General features: G+C 42.1%; 1 protein-coding gene across 3 annotated transcripts in view; it reads left to right on the plus strand.

Moving 5' to 3' along the window:
* LOC126266771 (cation-independent mannose-6-phosphate receptor) overlaps window positions 1-17,866 on the plus strand; it is a 599,618-nt gene that overhangs the window by 136,187 nt on the left and 445,565 nt on the right. For all 3 annotated transcript variants that reach the window (XR_007548921.1, XM_049971299.1, XM_049971307.1), the window contains exon 11: window positions 3,487-3,770. Coding sequence is in view for 2 of the 3 variants with exons in the window: in XM_049971299.1 (XP_049827256.1) it covers window positions 3,487-3,770 (284 nt within the window). In the remaining variant the exon portion in view is untranslated. The remainder of the gene's footprint in view (window positions 1-3,486; window positions 3,771-17,866) is intronic.

A 17,866-nucleotide genomic window follows, 5' to 3' on the forward strand; every position in this document is an offset into this window, starting at 1 on the left:
GGAATTTTTTTTCCTTGTCCACGTATACACCCTGCAGGCAACTGAGTATATTGATACTAATACTTAAATTTATTCCATTTTAATATTTCTAAGCATATTTGCGAAACATATACAGAGTGATTTCCATTGTTAATGCCAATGGAAAAAAATACTCACTTTTTTCAGTATTTAATTCTTATGCAGATATTTAAGCCTGTTGCATGGGTTAACATTAATTAATTGTGATGGAATTTGGTACATTATCAAAGCATCCAAAAGTAAAAAATAAGGGGGGCATGTCCTCAAATCACTTGACACTTTTTTTGCAACCCCGATTTAAGGAATTGTTTCACATTTTTGCACTCTGTCCAGAACCACTTGCAGTGTCATCACTTCCCATCGAGTGGTAATCTAGGAGTAGTTTTCATCTGTGCTCTTACTTTATCAAGTTCATGCTTCCATGTATTGCTAAGTGCATAACCAGTGTCTCTATTGAAGTGTTTACCACAGATTATACTTTCCACTGCTTCTCCAGTCATACAGTCACAATAGTTCGATGCATAGGCCAGCATTCTCATATATTCAAACAAGATGTTGTGTTTATTTAACAGGCCTTGGCCTCTGCTGATTTTTCCAAATTCCTGTACTTCAGGTGATCCTGACATCCATTACAGTGATGAGCAACAGTCTTACGGATTGACCCATGTAACTGCTGCCAGACATGCAAGGAATATTAGAAATCCCTATCTCTTTCAGGTTGAGAGTATCTTTAATAACATTTCCTTAATTTTTATGTTTGGGCAAAACAGTGATATGATTCCTTGCCTATTTAGGACTTCATCTACCTTACTAGTTGTTGCATCATAGAATGGAAGCCGCACTACATGTAGATCCTCCTGGCTTTGTTGAACGGCATCATGTATCTGTTTCCTCAACAGCATTGACCTAATATCATAGACTGATACCTGTTCCTGTTGAACACCGTCGTTGGATGGTTCATCTCAGAGCCAAGGTGCTTGTTGTCCGAACTCATACTGGCTCTGTGGTGTAGGACGTGCAGCATGGCTTTCTTCTGATACACAAATGATGGAGTGCAGCAACCAGTCGCCCTTTTTTGCTTGTGTTATTTGGCAAATTTAGATTTCGGCTAGTGCCTAGCCATTATCAGTGCATGTCAGTTCCTTGTTGTTCGGGCACCTGTCATAGTTCTTTCAAGGCTACTGTTGATATACATTAGTCTTGAAAGAACTGTGACATCGGTGTCCCATCCCTAGTGAATAAGACAGGAACTGAAGTTGAGGGTAGCAAAGCAAAAGCTGAAATGCATTACTCGGTTTTCAAATGTTCCTTTAGAAAGGAATACCCAGAAGAATTGCCCCAATTTAATCCTCATACCACTGGAAAGATGAATGAAATAAGTATTAGTGTCAGTGATGTTGAAAAACAGCTGAAATCATTAAAACTGAACAAAGCTCCAGGGACCGGTGACATCCCTGTCAAGATTCTATACTGAATTAATGGCTGAGTTAGTTCTGCTTCTAACTATAACTATAACCCACATCCTTTCGTCTTTCCCTCTCCTTCCTGAAGAAGCAACCATCAGTTGCGAAAGCTAGTAATTCTGTGTGTGTGTTTGTGTGTTTTGTTCATGTGCCTGTCTGCCGGCGCTTTCCCGCTTGGTAAGTCTTGGAATCTTTGTTTTTAACTATAATGTATTGTAGATCCTTCACAGGCCCAGTTCTTGGAAAAAACTGCAGGTCACATTCGTCTCCAAGAAGGGTGGTAGTAGTACTCCACAAAACTATTGTCCAGTATCTTTGAAATTGATTTGTTGTAGAATCGTAGAAAATAATCTGAGCTCAAACATAATGAGGTATCAGAGTGACCTCCTCAGTGCCAATCAGAATGGATCCCGAAAACATCGATCATGTGAAACCAACTTGCATTTTTCTCACATGACGTACTGAAAGCATTGGATCAAGGCAATCTTGATTTCCGAAAAGCACTTGACTCAGTGCCACACCTACACTTACTGTCAAAAGTACAGTCGTATAGTATATCAAGTGGAATTTGTGACTGTATGAGGACTTTTTGGTAGGAAGGACACAGCATGTTATCTTGGATGGAGTGTCAACATCAAGGTAGAAGTAACTTTGGGTGTGCCTGAGAGAAGTGCGTTGGGGCCTTCGCTGTTTATGTTGTGTATTAATAATTTTGCAGACAATAGTAACATCCGGCTTTTTGCAGATGATGCAGTTATCTATCATGAAGTACTGAAAGAAGCTGCATAAATACTCAGTCAGATCTTGATAAGATTCTTAAGTGGTGCAAAGATTTGGAACTGTCTTTGAATGTTCAGAAATGTAAAATTGTGCACTTCACAAAATGCACACACACAAAAGAAAAATAGTATCCTGTGACTATAATATTAGTGAGTCACTGTGGGAATCAGTCAACTCGTACAAGTACCTGACTGTAACACTCTGTAGCGATATTATGAAATGGAATGATCATATGGGCTCAGTCGTGTGTAAAGCAGGTGGTAAATTTCAGGTTATTGGTTGAATACTGGGGAACTGCAATCACTATACAAAGGAGATTGATTTCTTACAAATCACTCGTGCGACCCATTGATCCATGGGAGAGAGTCGCAGAGATACTGGAGGGACAGAACTGGAAGATTCATGAAGACAAGATGTAAACTATCCCCAGGAAGTCTATTATCAAAGTTTCGAGAACCTGCTTTAAATGATGGTTTATCTCTTCCTGACATGTAACATGACATAAGAACAGTGGTTATAAAAAGATTGTAACTTTCAGGAATCAGACATGGTGTCCTATCTTATTAATGAAAACCGTTTCAATACCAGCAGGAATTGTTACTGTCAGTTCATAGAGTTCTATCTCAACTGGTCGGAGTGCATAATGATTATGCTGTGGACAGTCTACTCTTCCTACATGACAACTGCAGTGTTAACAGGACTGAAAACATTCATTCCTGGGCTGACAAACTCTCAGGTGCGCTATTGCCCCTCAACTGGGCCGCCAAATGACCTAATCTTAATCCTATAGAAAATGTCTAGGTCTATTTGGAACAACAGGTGAAACATAGCAATCAACATCTCAGCATGAAACATATCGGTTAACATCTCATCAGTTTGGGTGCTCTATCTGATCTAATCTTGAATGACTGTGTGCAGCTGAAAGTGCCTGGAGAAATGCATGGACTCTCTTTCTCCCATGATTCGTGGCAATTATCAATGCTTGAAGGGGTGTTGCATGGGTTAGTGTGATATCTACAAAGCATGCACTTGAGTAAAAGAAAATTGAGAACAATATTGCAGACAGATTGCTTTAGTCTGGAAGAAATGAACCACCTAATGGCATTTTTAGCAACCAATTATTCCTTTTCATGTTTTATTTTGTCCATAATTTGCTAACTATGTAAATAATTATTGTCTGATTATTCTGTTATTATGTTGGTGAATTATTTAAATTAATTTACAGTTGTCAGAATCGTGCAAATTTCTCTTCATTTGGGAACTGCAACTGGCCTGCCCTTCGCATGAAGAATATCCGTGCACAACAACAGATAAGGAAGGAAATGTTTATGATTTGAGTATTCTTTCGGATCCAGCCAGGAATTACAAAATTCTGAGGAAGACTGACACTGGAATGCTGAAATATCTTATAAATATATGTCGACCGTTGGTATTCAGCTATGGGGAGACATGCGAATATAACTCTGGCATGTGCGAGTACAACATGTCTGAACCACTTATCTCAAACAAGTAAGTGAATATGCCTGTATGTACATTGATTTTTTTTATGTTTACAAAGTGAGTTTTTGTTGTGGTGCAGCCAGATGTAGTATGTATGTCTGTTAATGATGACTCCTATATCACCTAGATTTACGAACATCAAACATTGGAAAGACCATGATGGAATAACAACAGTATTGAAATTGATAGATTTCTACTCACTACATAGAGCTGGCATTGAGTTGCAGATGGCACGACAAACAAACTGTTATTTCAAGTTTTCGGCCCAAAAGGCCTTCCTCCGAAGTAGAAAACACACACATACACACACACACACACACACACACACACACAATCACTATCTCAGTCTGCTGTGAACAGCAAATGCACCTGAAGGTGGCACCAATCTGTTGTGGTGGTGGAGGAGACGAGGAGGCTGTGGTGATGGAGGCGGCATGGGGCGGGGAGGGGAAGGGATAGCAGGGTAGTGGTTGGGTAAGGTTTAGTACTGCTTGTGGTAGCATGTGGGGATGTGGTGGGGACAGGGTAGCGCTACTATGTGCAGTGGGGTGATTTGAGGGGGGAGGGGGGGGGGGGGAGTAGAGTAGGTCAAAAACAAGTGGTCGATGTGTTGGTGAAATAGAAGGCTGCCCTGCGCAACTCAGAAATGCTCCCATTGGTAGGAAGGATCCAGATGGCACAGACTGTGAAGCAGTTATTGTGCATGCCACAAGAGTTAATAAAAGTGAGAATGTGATTCAGTTGCATCAGTCCTGAGTGGTAACGAGTCATGAGGGGAGTGCTCACTTGTGGTCGGATAATGGGTATGCGGATGGTGGTAGGTGACTGGACAGACAAGTCACTGGAGATCTGTTTCTGTACAAGTTTGGGAGGGTAGTTTGGTCAGTGAAGACCTTGGTCAGACTGTTGGTATATTTGGAGGAAGACTGCTAGTCATGACAGATGTGACAACCATTGATTGGCTAGGCTCTGTGGAAGGGTCTTCTTGGTATGGAATGGGTGGCACATGTTGAAGGGGAGCTATTGTTGATGGTTGGTAGGTTTGATATGGACAAAGGTACTCGTGTGACCATCTTGAAGTGGAGGTCAACATTGAGGAAGATGGCTTGTTGGATTGATGAGGACCAGGTGAAGTAAATGGTGGAGGTGATTTTGAGGTTCTCGAGCAGTGTGTGTAGGATATTGTCACCCTCAGTCCAGATCATGAAGGTTTCGTCATTGAATCTGAACCAGGTGAGAGGTGTGGGTTTCTGGCTGGTTAGGAAAGTTTCCTCTAAATGGTCCATGAATAGGTTGGTACAGGATGGTGCCATGCAGGTGCTCATTGTTGTGCCATGGATTATTTGTAGGTGATGACTTTAAAGGAGAAGTAATTGAGGGTGCGCTGCTGTTTGTGGTGACCAAGAAGGACATCGTGGGATTGGAGTCAGTTCGGGCATTGAGAGAGGTAGTGTTCAATAGCGTCAAAGCCATAGGAATGGGAGATGTTAGTGTAGACGAAGGCGACATCAACAGTAACAAGCAGGGCACCATGTGGTAAAGGAACAGGAACTTTTGGGAGTTGGTGGAGGAAATGATTGGTGTCCTTTGCATAGCAAGGTAGGTTATGGGTAACAGGCTTAAAGTGTTGGCCCATGAGAATAGCGATTATGTCGGGGGGCACTGTAGCCGATCACAATAGGGTGTCTTAAGTGGTTGGATTTGTGGACTTTAGGAAGCATGTTGAAGGTATGAGCGCAGGAATTGTTAGGAGTGAGGGGAGAGATAGACACAGGGAAAGGTTCTGACGTGGGCCTAAGGATCTGAGGAGAGACCAGAGATTGTGTTGGGTTTCTGGAATGGTGTTGCTGTGGCAGGCTTTGTAGGTGGATGAAGCTGACAGCTGATGGAATCCCCTGCCACGTCTTTGAAATGAGGAATATCCTACGCACTATCCTTGCACCCCTTTTACAATGGTATTCCATTGCACACCGAACCTAGGCAATATCTATGTCCATCTGTACTCCATGTCTGCTTCCAAACTCCTGCCACATGGCTCATATTCCTGTAGATGCAAGACCTGTCTCATACATTCCGTCACCACTATCTCATCCAGTCCAGTTACAAGCATCTATCCTAACAAAAGTAGGGCTACCTGTGAAAGCAGTCATGTGATCTGTGAACTAAACTGTGACTACTGCGCTGCTTTCTGCATGAGCGTAGCAACTAATCAGCTGTCTGTCAATGAAATTCTGCAACAAACGTGTAACGTATGATGTTATTTTATTTTCATTTGAAGGTTGCCAGTTTTAAGCAGAATATGCATCTTTCCAAATACACGAAAATGTCATATAGTGCCATTTATGGCATTATAGTATAAATCCGCTTTTATGTTCCCAAAATTAATATTTTCCCACTGTTTAAGACATTTTTTATCAGTCCCGGCATATTTCCTATGCCCACAATGTTAATTTTCACCCGATTTTGCGTCAACATTTGCCTGCGATTTACACACTACGAAAAAATGTTTGTGGAAAAAAAATGTTACTGGCTTGATGTTGACCATACATTAGTGTTTACAAATATTACGTGGTTAAGTTTCTTAACACCAGGACGATTTATTCAGTGGATCTGAACCAGTAAATATGTAAAAATTGGAACAATTCATGCCATATTTCCCGCCGCTGCCGAGCTCTACTTGACATGGTGACTGATGGGAGTAACTAGGTTTGTTCAAATGAAGATATCATGACCAATCACAACCATTTCCAGACTGCCTCTACTGCGCAAATGCAGTTTCGTAATTGTTGTGATCATTGTGACACCTTTGTCGAACCATATTTAGCGTGTTTCAACTTATGGCCACTGGGAGTGCTAGTTGACACCGTCATTCAATTTGTGTTTCTCAGATGTTTTATGTTTCTAGTTTAAACACAGTGACTGTTACGTATTTTATTCATGCTGAGCAAAATGTGTTTCAAGAATTTATTCTCATTTTCAAGTACAGTATTTACTTATGTATTTTTTGTGACATTACACAAACAAATAATATGAGTGATAGTTAGTGTGTGTGTGTGTGTGTGTGTGTGTGTGTGTGTGCGCATTTCTATGTAACTGATGAAGCACAATACCAGATAACCGCAAAAAAAAAACTACTACAGTGCAAGAGATGCAGAATAACATATATTCAAACCCCACTCAAAATACTTAATGTACAAACCTTCAGTAGATAATAAACTAAGTCCTTGACAAGTCTTCTGGTGCCTGTTATGTACATATATCATACATAAAGTGCAAGGGGGTATCCTATACTTAACTTTTACAGCTTAAAATGTTATTTCCCTCATTTTACATTTTACACCATTTTTTTGAAGTCCCTTGATATATGACATTTTTGTTTATTTGGAGAGATCCATATGGGGCCTGAAGATGGCTTAGTGAAATGCTGAAACTGGTAGCCTTCAAAATAAAATAACATCTTAAGTTGCACGGCTGTTGGAGAATTTCATTGACATTGACAATTACTTAACCAGCCTATGTCCCCCATCCTTGATGGATCAACAGTGAACCAGGTGTCTGGCCACTTAAAAGGTCCTGACACACTGTGGTCAAGTGACAGCTGGACCACTCAACATCTTAAGTTGGCTGTTGGAGAATTTCATTGACATTGACAGTTACTTAATCAGCGTATGTCCCTTATACTTGATGGATCAACGGTGAACCAGGTGTCTGGCCACATGAAAGGCCCTGACACACTATGGTCAAGAGACAGCTGGACCACCCAATTTCTGAGCAGGCAGCCTAACACAAGGACTGCTTCACAGCCTGCTCCCTCTGGATCCTTCCTACCAACATCACTTTCATTAACTGCAAGGGTGGGAACTCACCCCGCAATAGCCTAAGTTTCCATAATGCCTCTCATCTTGACTGTCATTGCTCCCTCGCGTCCACCATCTGCCTTCCTCTTCCCTGCTCCCATTCCGGCACTATACAGCCTTCTATTGTGCCAGTACACCCACACATCGACCCTTCCTTGCTTTTCCTTTCCCTCCATGTCTCATCCTTCCTCCTACTTACCCACACTAGATAGGTACTCCAATCAAGTGCAGTTGCTGTTCGCAGTCTGGCTACAGTGGCCTGAGACATTGGTGATGTTTGATTGAGTTGTGTGTGTGTTTTTTCTAGTTTGGAGGAAGGCCATTTTGCCAAAAGCTTTAATGTATAACAGTCTTTTTGTGTGCATGTATGAGATTCAGCACCTTCTCCATATGGTGAGTAGCAATCTATCCAGTATAGCTATTAAAATGTTTGACTGGGCGAATGTTGCTGACTTAATGGTATGAAACCTGTAAATGGTCAGGGTAGAAGGAACTTTGTCAGCCAGTGGCAATTAGCCTGTGCCTGTCAGACATTTGATTTGGGTGCTGAATGAAGATATGGATCTGCTGGTTACCTTAAAGGGAGGCTCTGGTAGAGTAGATGCCGTAGTATTGCCAAAGGTATCTCAATTAGTAGTTGTTTTATGGACAAAACACAACAGTCATCAGGTACGGGAGGTGATCAGGAGAGCAGTGTTGGCTGGCTGTGATACTGATGGTTGTGCTCCCTCTCTTACAGTGTAGATATTTAACATGTTCAATAATAAGGGGTCTGTGTCTATTCATCATTACCAGTTTCGTCCACATTTATGGTATATTCTGTGCTTTGCCAGAAATGAAAGTGACAGAAGCCCTAGCTCCATGTGGCCAGGTGTTTAGAAAAAATAGCAATTTCAACACTGGTTGGGCGACGTATGAGTCATTTATGTTAGCAAGGTTTCCAGGAAGAGGTTAGAGCAGTGGAATGAGTTCAAAACAGTACTCAAAGGATCATGGGGTTGAGCCCCTGTGTGGGAACTATTTTTATTTTCAGTTTTTACATTATTTATACTGCAAGTAAACTGAAGTAATGCTCAGTACATTGTATTTATTAATATTTTCATAAATGACATGAAAAGGAAAGTGAAAGGAAAATTTTGGGTTGCAAATGCATATCCAGGAAGGGATTGTAAGGTGTGAATGAGAATTTTTTATTGTAAATGAGATACTTCTATTACTTTAAAGTTGGTAGTTTACACTTGCAGATGTGATATTCTTTGTAAAAACAGGGAAAGGAGTAATTGTCGAGAAAACAGAAAGACTAAGGAAATTCTGAGGACTTAAGAGCGGTTGAACTATTCGTTTAGAAAAAGAAGAATGGAAGAATGCTACAAATCACTCTGAAAGTGAATGTTACAAATCACTCTGAGAGTCTACTTTGGAAAGAATCGGTTGTGGAGACTGTTATAACCTTTAATCACCAATAATTGCGTGGATATTCAAACACACTCACTTAGAAACAATAGCTGGTTACATGATAACAACTCAGTATCTCTTATTCGACTGCCATGCAGTGACATGCGGCCGGCACCGTTCGTAGCTAGGTGGCGCTCCCGCGCTCAGCCGAGTTGCGGAGCGCCTCTATCATCGTTTGCGCGTACTGTTGTGGCGGCACTGTTAAATGTCGTGGCACTGTCATAACACTTTTACCCCCTTGAAAAAAAAAAAAAAAAAAAAAAGAAACACTCACTTCCTTGGAGACATGGTCAGTGCGGAGGCATCCATGGCCTCTTGTGAGGCCCCAAGAAAATCCCGCGGAGAGACACGAGAGTATGGTCGAAAATGTCCAGGATGGAAGCTCGTGCGTGGAACGTGCCTCCTGGACGAGATGATGGGTGAAAACTCCGGAGCAGCATCCATAGGTGTCGTGGACCTGGGGATGTGCTCCAGCGAGATGGGTCCCGGAGAAGGCAGCGTCGCGACTGGTGCCGGTTCCGGCGTACTCGGAAGCGGTAGCGACGTCAGCTGCATCAACACATACGGTACATCGGCAGCAGCGACAGGACTGGTTTCTTGGGCTGGTAGAGGCGAAGGAAGGGGCAGTGGCACCGGCGTGGCTACCACTCGTGGGCGCATCTGGTCATAATGGCGAACAACCGTGCCATCGTCCGTACGTATTTCACAAAGCCGGCGACTGGGAAGAGCCTTGACCACCCCTGGAATCCATTTAGGGCAAGATTCATACCCTCGTGCCCACATGTCGGCGCCCACCGAGTATTTTCCCGCACTAGGGGACACAGCACAAGGCCTGACAGGGTGAAGCAGGTGCAGTAGACTTCACCAGGGCTGCGATCACCCAGAGGTGTGAAGCGATAAGAACTCAGAAATTGCAGCAGAGCGTAATCTGTGGAAAAATCACTAAGGAATTTTTTCATCTGGCTTTTGAAAGTGCGGACAAGGTGCTCGACCTCCAAATTCGATTGCCGATGGAAGGGTGGTGCTGTAACATGATGAATCCCTTGTCCAGTACAAAAATCACAGAAGGCCTGCGAAGAGAACTGAGGGCCATTGTTGGTGACCATCGTGGATGGAAGACCTTCTAGCGCAAAGATTTTGGACAAAGCCAGCGTCGTCACCACAGTGGTGGGCGACGGACATCGAACAACAAACGGAAACTTCGAGAAGGCGTCAATCAACAGTAGCCAATAAGTACCGAGGAAGGGGCCGGCAAAGTCAGCGTGCACCCGTTCCCATGGCTGCGCCGGATCAGGCCACGGAGAGGGCATTGTACGAGGTGCAACCAGTTGTTGAGCACACTGACTACATGCAGCAACCATGTGGGCGATGTTCGAATCAATACCGGGCCAATAAACATGCCTGCAGGCCAGGGACTTAGTCCGAGAAATACCCCAATGGCCGTCATGCAACAGTTTGAGAACATCTTTGCGAAGAGAGGCTGGCACCACGACCCGTGGAGATGCACCATCTGTGGCCAGGATAACAACACCATCTCGAACAGACAGACGAAGGCGCAAGGCACGGTAGTTGCGAAGGGGATCCGATGCCCGGCTCTTGGTCCTGTCCGGCCAATCCCATTGAACAAAACCGATCACCTTACGCAGGACACGGCATCCCGCTCAGTAGCCGAGACGACCTGCGAACCTGTAAGTGGAAAATCCTCGACCGCACGACGTTCTTCCTCATCAATGTGGAAACAGAGTAGTTTTTACAAAGAGTACTCCACGGCCTTGACTCCTTACTTGGTTTGCATTTATTGCAAGTATCTCGCCCAGTGCAAAGTCTAAAGCAACTGGAAAAAAGCACAGGTGACTCCTTTCTATAATATCGGTAAAAGAACAGACCCATTGAATTACAGAACAATATCCTTGACATCAGTTTACTGCAGAATTCTGTAACATATTTTTAGTCTGAATATATAGTGGAACCTCACATAGGAAGCATAATTCGTTCTGGAATCTTACTCATAGTGTGAAACACTCATTAAGCAAAACAAGTTATCCCATATGAATTAATGTAAAATATAATAATGTGCTCCATGCAGAAAAAATTTTAATGTTTTTATCTTATTTGAGCCATTTATTCAAACAAAATTATACATACAGTATTATGTTCTTGTCTTATTGCACCAGAAGATTGCTGCTTTGCTGTTACCCGCCTCCTCCTCCTCCTCCTCCTCCAAAAAACTCCTCTCCACAGTGTCCTGCTGTGAAACACACTGCAACTCCATAAGCCCTTCAGTGGTCATTTCTTGGCTATGATCTTCCACTCTCTCAGTAATCCTTTCCCATACTTTTTCAATAATCTTGATGCAGTCAACCATGTTAAAGTGATATTTCTTAAACTCTCTGTGAGTGCGATTGGTAGCTTCAGTCAACTTAAAGCAAGGCTTGAAGAGTGCTTTAGTGTAGAGCTTCTTAAAGTTAGAAATAACCTGCTACTCCATAGGCTGGAGTAATGGAGTGGTGTTGCGAGGCAGAAATTTGATCTTGATGAATTGAAATTCTTCAAGGAGATGGCCTTGTAGGCCCTGGAGAATGAGCAGGAGCGTTGTCCATAACAAGAAAAACATGGAGTGGGAGATTCATCTCAAGCAAATATTTTTTCACCGAAGGACCAAACACTTCATTGATCCAATCACAAAAAGGTCATGTGGTACCCACGCCCTGTTGCTGGACCTCCACATCATGTTTAACCTGCTCTTCCAGACTTTGCACTTCTTAAAGGCTCTTGGAGATTCTGATGGTAAACAAGCAGTTGTTTAACTTTCAAATCGCCCCTTGCTTTGGCACAGAACAGCAGTTTGAGAAGGTCATTCGTTGGCTTATGACTGGGCAATGCATACTCGTCTGCTGTTATAAAGGTATGGTTCAGCATCTTTTTCCAGAATAGACCCATCTTGTCACAATTAAAAACCTGCTGCGGCAGATGATCCTGAGAATCAACGAGCATCTTGAAGTTGCTGATGAAGTTCTCTGCTGCCTTTGTGTTGGAGATGGTTGCTTCATCTTGCCTCACGATGCTGTGGATGCCTGTTCTTCTCTCAAACTTCTCGGACTATCCACGGCTTCCCTTAAACACTTATTTGGCCACTGATGATCCTGGTGTCTTCTTAACCAGGTGAGCAAAAATCATTCTGGCCTTCGCACAAATGATCTCATTAATAGTGTCACCTTGCAATTGCTATTCATTTATCCATATAAGGAGCAACTATTCGATATCATCCAGTATGCAAAACAGTTGTTTAGATACTCTTGTCACTTCCTTTGAAGCATCTATTTCATTAATCTCATCCTTGTTCTTGAGGACAGTGCAAATAGTTGATGCAGACTGATTGTATGTGCATGATAAATCAGCAACGCTCACACCAAATTCACATTTTTTAATGTTTTTCATTACATTTCTAAGGCAATTTTCTTTCTCTTATGGTCGTCTTCTCATGGCTTTATCTTTATGGACCTATCTGTGGAGGTTATTAAAATTAGCACACGAAAGACACTGTGTGAACACAAGTTTAGAAAAATGTGTGTTCACGAGCTGCACTGAGATGGTAGCAGAAAGAGTATGAACCCAGACTGCAGTACATACTAAAGACATAGTTCATGTGCCACTAGCAACAACAAAGGGTTGTTTGTATTGTCATATGTTTCCCGTGCCGCGTGTCAAAGGCTGGTGACGTCACACTAAATCGTTTTCACTCGTTATGCAGAACATCGCTTGTTAAATGAGTCATTTTTTTACAATTTGTTTTGCTCATTATGTGAATTGCGCATTACAGGAGATGTGCTCATTAAGCAAGGTTCCATCGTAATAAATTTCCGTATTATGGAAAAGTGCATGTCCACAAATCAGCATGATTTTAGAAAGCATTGCTCGGGCAAAATTTGGCGTGCCCTTTTCTCATGCCCTTTCCTTACACAGTGCCCTGTGAACCATGGATGAAGGGCAACAAGCAGATTCCATATGCATAGTTTTCTGAAAAACATTTGACACGGTGCCCCATTGGGGAGTGTTAACGAAGGTCTGACCAAATGAAATATGTTCTGGGATATGAGAATAACTAGAAGACTTCTTGAGTAACAGAACCCAGTATGTTGTCCTCGAAGACGAATATTCATCAAACACCAGAGTATTTTCAGGAGCGCCCCAGGGAAGTGAGGGGTGACTGCTATTACTTTTTTTCCATCTATCAGTGATCTGGTGGACAGAGTGAGCAGCAATCTGCAGCTTTTTCTGCTGATGCTGTGGTGTACGGGATGGTGTCATTGTTGAGTGATTGTAAGAAGATACAAAATGACTTAAACAGAATTTGTATTTGGTGTAATGAATAGCAGACAGCTCTAAATGTAGAAAAACGTAAGTTAACGCAGATAAGTAGGAAAAACCAATGTGTAATGTGTAAATACAGCATTAGTAGTGCACTACTCGACCCGGTCACGTTGATTAAACATCTAGGTGTTAACACTACAAAGTGATACGAAATGGAACAAGCATGTAAGGATTGTCACGCATAGTAGAGAAGGCGAGTGTTCAACTTTAGTTTATTGGAAGAATTTTAGAAAAATGTGGTTCATAGGTAAAGGAGACCACATACGAGACACTAGTGTGATACCCATTTTGAGTATTGCTAGAGTGTCGGGGTTCCACACCGGTTAGGTTTAAAGAAAGACAATGAAGCAATTCAAAGGCATACTGCTAAATTTGTTACTGGTAGGTTTGAACAATTGGCAAGTATTACGGAGATGGTTCATGAACTCAGTGCTCTTTTTGAGAAACACTAATAAAAATATTTAGAGAACCTGCTTTTGGATCTGTCTGCAGAACGATTCTACTGGTGCCAACAGACAGTTCTCATAAGGATGATGAAGGCAAGAGAAATTAGGGCTCGTATGGAAGCATGTAGACACTTGTTTTTTAGTCACTTTATTTGTGAATAGAACTGGAAAGGAATTAACTGGCAGAGGTGTAGGGTACCACCACCATGCACTGTGTTGTTAGTTGTGGAGTATGTATGTAGATGTAGAAGAATCTTAGATTGGAAGATCTGAGTTCAGACAGACGTGGCTATTCCAACATGCACACAGAACGAAGAATGCTATGTATGTATGTGTGTTTGTTTGCCGTTGAAGAACTTCTCATACCACTGTTATCAATGAGACATGTTCCTGTCATCAGTCTAGGTGCTCAGTGTAGCTGTGAAGCTTTTGTTGACTGCAAAAAGATACTCATACAAGAGGAACAGCTGTACCAGTCCAGGATGGGTATCTCAGAGCCATGGACTAAGAATCATGCTACACTACCACTGCAGACAGCACAGTGGAGGGAGCTGCTAATGAACTGCCAAAGGATCTGATTTGACGACGAATAATGTTGGCAAGTGGTAGCCATTCTGGACGAATTTTTGAATATGTGAAGTTGGAAAAGGCAGACCAAGCGGCCCATGGTGAAACTGTATCAACACTGGGGATCAGTGCTTGTATAAGGTGTTACCAGGTGATTGTTGCATAATTCGGAAGTGCTGTGAGATGCTATCATTGAACCATCAGAGTGTCCTTCAACCTGTCATGTGTGCCCTGGGAAAAAGGTTCATGATACATGGCTTTCCTGTGTCGACTATTGATGACTGAACAAAATCACAAAAAAAGGTGTCTCCCTATTGCTGCCTATTGTCGGCACCCTAAAGTGGCTGAAAGAAGCAAAGTTTTTTCCAAACTGTGGACATTTAAACAGGCTGTTGTTGTTGTGGTCTTCAGTCCTGAGACTGGTTTGATGCAGCTCTCCATGCTAATCTAACCTGTGCAACCTCCTTCATCTCCCAGTACCTACTGCAACCTACATCCTTCTGAATCTGCTTAGTGTATTCATCTCTTGGTGTCCCTCTACGATTTTTACCCTCCACGCTGCCCTCCAATACTAAATTGGTCATTCCTCGATGTCTCAGAACATGTCCTACCAACGATCCCTTCTTCTAGTCAAGTTATGCCACAAACTTCTCCTCTCCCCAATCCTATTCAGTACCTCCTCATTAGTTATGTGATATACCCATCTAACCTTTAGCATTCTTCTGTAGCACCAAATTTCGAAAGCTTCTATTCTCTTCCTGTCCAAACTATTTATCGTCCATGCTTCACATCCATGCATGGCTACACTGCATACAAATACTTCCTGAAACGACTTCCTGACATTTAAATGTATACTCGATGTTAACAAATTTCTCTTCTTCAGAAACGTTTTCCTTGCCATTGCCAGTCTACATTTTATATCCTCTCTACTTCGACCATCATCAGCTATTTTGCTCCCCAAGTAGCAAAACTCCTTTACTACTTTAAGTGTCTCATTTCCTAATCTAATTCTCTCATCATCACCCGACTTAATTCGACTACATTCCATTATTCTTGTTTTGCTTTTGTTGATGTTCATCTTATATCCTCCTTTCAAGACACTATCCATTCCATTCAACTGCTCTTCGAAGTCCTTTGCTGTCTCTGACAGAATTACAATGTCATTGGCGAACCTTGAAGTTGTTATTTCTTCTCCCTGGATTTTAATAACTACTCCAAATTTTTCTTTTGTTTCCTTTACTGCTTGCTCAATATACAGATTGAATAACATCGGGGAGAGGCTACAACCCTGTCTCACTCCCTTCCCAACCACTGTTTCCATTTCATGCCCCTTGACTCTTATAACTGCCATCTGCTTTCTGTACAAATTGTAAATAGCCTTTCGCTCCCTGTATTTGCCCCTGCCAGCTTCAGAATTTGAAAGAGAGTAGTCCAGTCAGTATTGTCAAAAGCTTTCTCTAAGTCTACAAATGCTAGAAATGTAGGTTTGCCTTTCCTTAAACTAGCTTCTAAGATAAGTCATAGGGTCGGTATTCCCTCACGTGTTCCAATATTTCGACGGAATCCAAACAGATCTTCCTCGAGGTTGGCTTCTACTAGTTTTTCCATTCGTTTGTAAAGAATTCGCGTTAATATTTTGCAGCTGTGTCTTATTAAACTGATTGTTCCGTAATTTTCACATCTGTCAACACCTGCTTTCTTTGGGATTGGAATTATTATATTCTTCTTGAAGTCTGAGGGTATTTCGCCTGTCTCATACATCATGCTCACCAAATAGTAGAGTTTTGTCAGGAGTGGCTCTCCCAAGGCTGTCAGTAGTTTTAATGGAATGTTGTCTACTCCCGGGACCTTGTTTCGACTCAGGTCGTTCAGTGCTCTGTCAAACTCTTCACGCAGTTATGTCATACTCCTCAAGTCTCGGTGCCCATCTCACTAGCTGACCCTCCAGAGCATTCAGCTTAGTCAGCCAACATAGGGTATGGTGGTCTGTGATAACAGTAAATTGTTTACAAAATAAATAAGGCCAGAACTTGTTGATGAACTACAAGGCAAACTTTCTCAGCTGTAAAGTAGTTCATCTGGGACTTTGAGAGTACTGTGGAAGCAAGAACTATTGTGGAAGCACCAGCTATCACCTTTCCCGAATTTGGACTGGAACTGCTTCTGTTTCATAACTGCTAAAGTGAGTGTGAAGTTTGTCTCCACATTGTTGTCATACAATGACAGAACAGGAGATGATATTAGTACCTACATAAGGAGGAGGAAAGATCTTTCTTGCATCTTGTTCCAGGAAAATTTGGTAACTCCCCACAGTAATTCTTTCAAGGAATATGCCTTGGTTTATAATTCATGTAAGCATCACCACTAGTACAAAAACATTCCAAAAAGAGTCTCACATTACAAGTGTGCTGGGGAGTCACAAAATCTGTCACTGCTTTTATTTTCTCCGTATCGGGACAACTCCATCGCCATTTTATTTGCTGGGCAATGAAGAGGCGCTTATTCAAATTCAGGCAGAGGTCTGAAGTCTGAACACACTTTAACAGGGCAGTCAGAAAGCTTAGATGTTCTACAAACATCTCTGAAGAAATGACTATGTCCTTCTGATAACAAAGATACATAATCCATTTAAGATGTCAAAGGAAGCTGCTAATCACAATGTAATGATTATGCCACATATAACATATAACTTTCTAAATTACAACCAGAGTGCAAGTATTGCATGACACTGTATTGTCCTCCTTGTGCCTACACGAGTTCACCATTCATCACTTTTCAGAGTGCCTGAGGATTGATGGAGACAGTATGGACGTCTTCTTCAATTTTGAAATAGTGTTAAATGTAAATTTAAATATAAAATCCCCCCGTGAACCATGGACCTTGCCGTTGGTGGGGAGGCTTGTGTGCCTCAGTGATACAGATAGCTGTACCACAGGTACAACCACAACGGAAGGGTAGCTGTTGAGAGGTCAGACAAACGCGTGGTTCCTGAAGAGGGGCAGCAGCTTTTCAGTAGTTGCAGGGGCAACAGTCTGGATGATTGACTGATCTGGCCTTGTAACAATAACCAAAACGGCCTTGCTGTACTGGTACTGCGAACGGCTGAAAGCAAGGGGAAACTAAAGCTGTAATTTTTCCCGAGGGCATGCAACTTTACTGTATGGATAAATCATGATGGCGTCCTCTTGGGTAAAATACACAGACGAAGATAGACACGAAGCCCACGCCTACTACAGTAGTACAAGTTTATATGCCAACTAGCTCTGCAGATGAAGAAGAAATTGAAGAAATGTATGATGAAATAAATGAAATTATTCAGATAGTGAAGGGAGATGAAAACAATTTTGCACAGAGCACAACTTAATCACAGATAACACTTGGTTCAAGAATCATAAAAGAAGGCTGTATA

The sequence above is a fragment of the Schistocerca gregaria genome, chromosome 1 (genome assembly GCF_023897955.1).
Source record: "Schistocerca gregaria isolate iqSchGreg1 chromosome 1, iqSchGreg1.2, whole genome shotgun sequence".
NCBI classification, from domain to species: domain Eukaryota; kingdom Metazoa; phylum Arthropoda; class Insecta; order Orthoptera; family Acrididae; genus Schistocerca; species Schistocerca gregaria.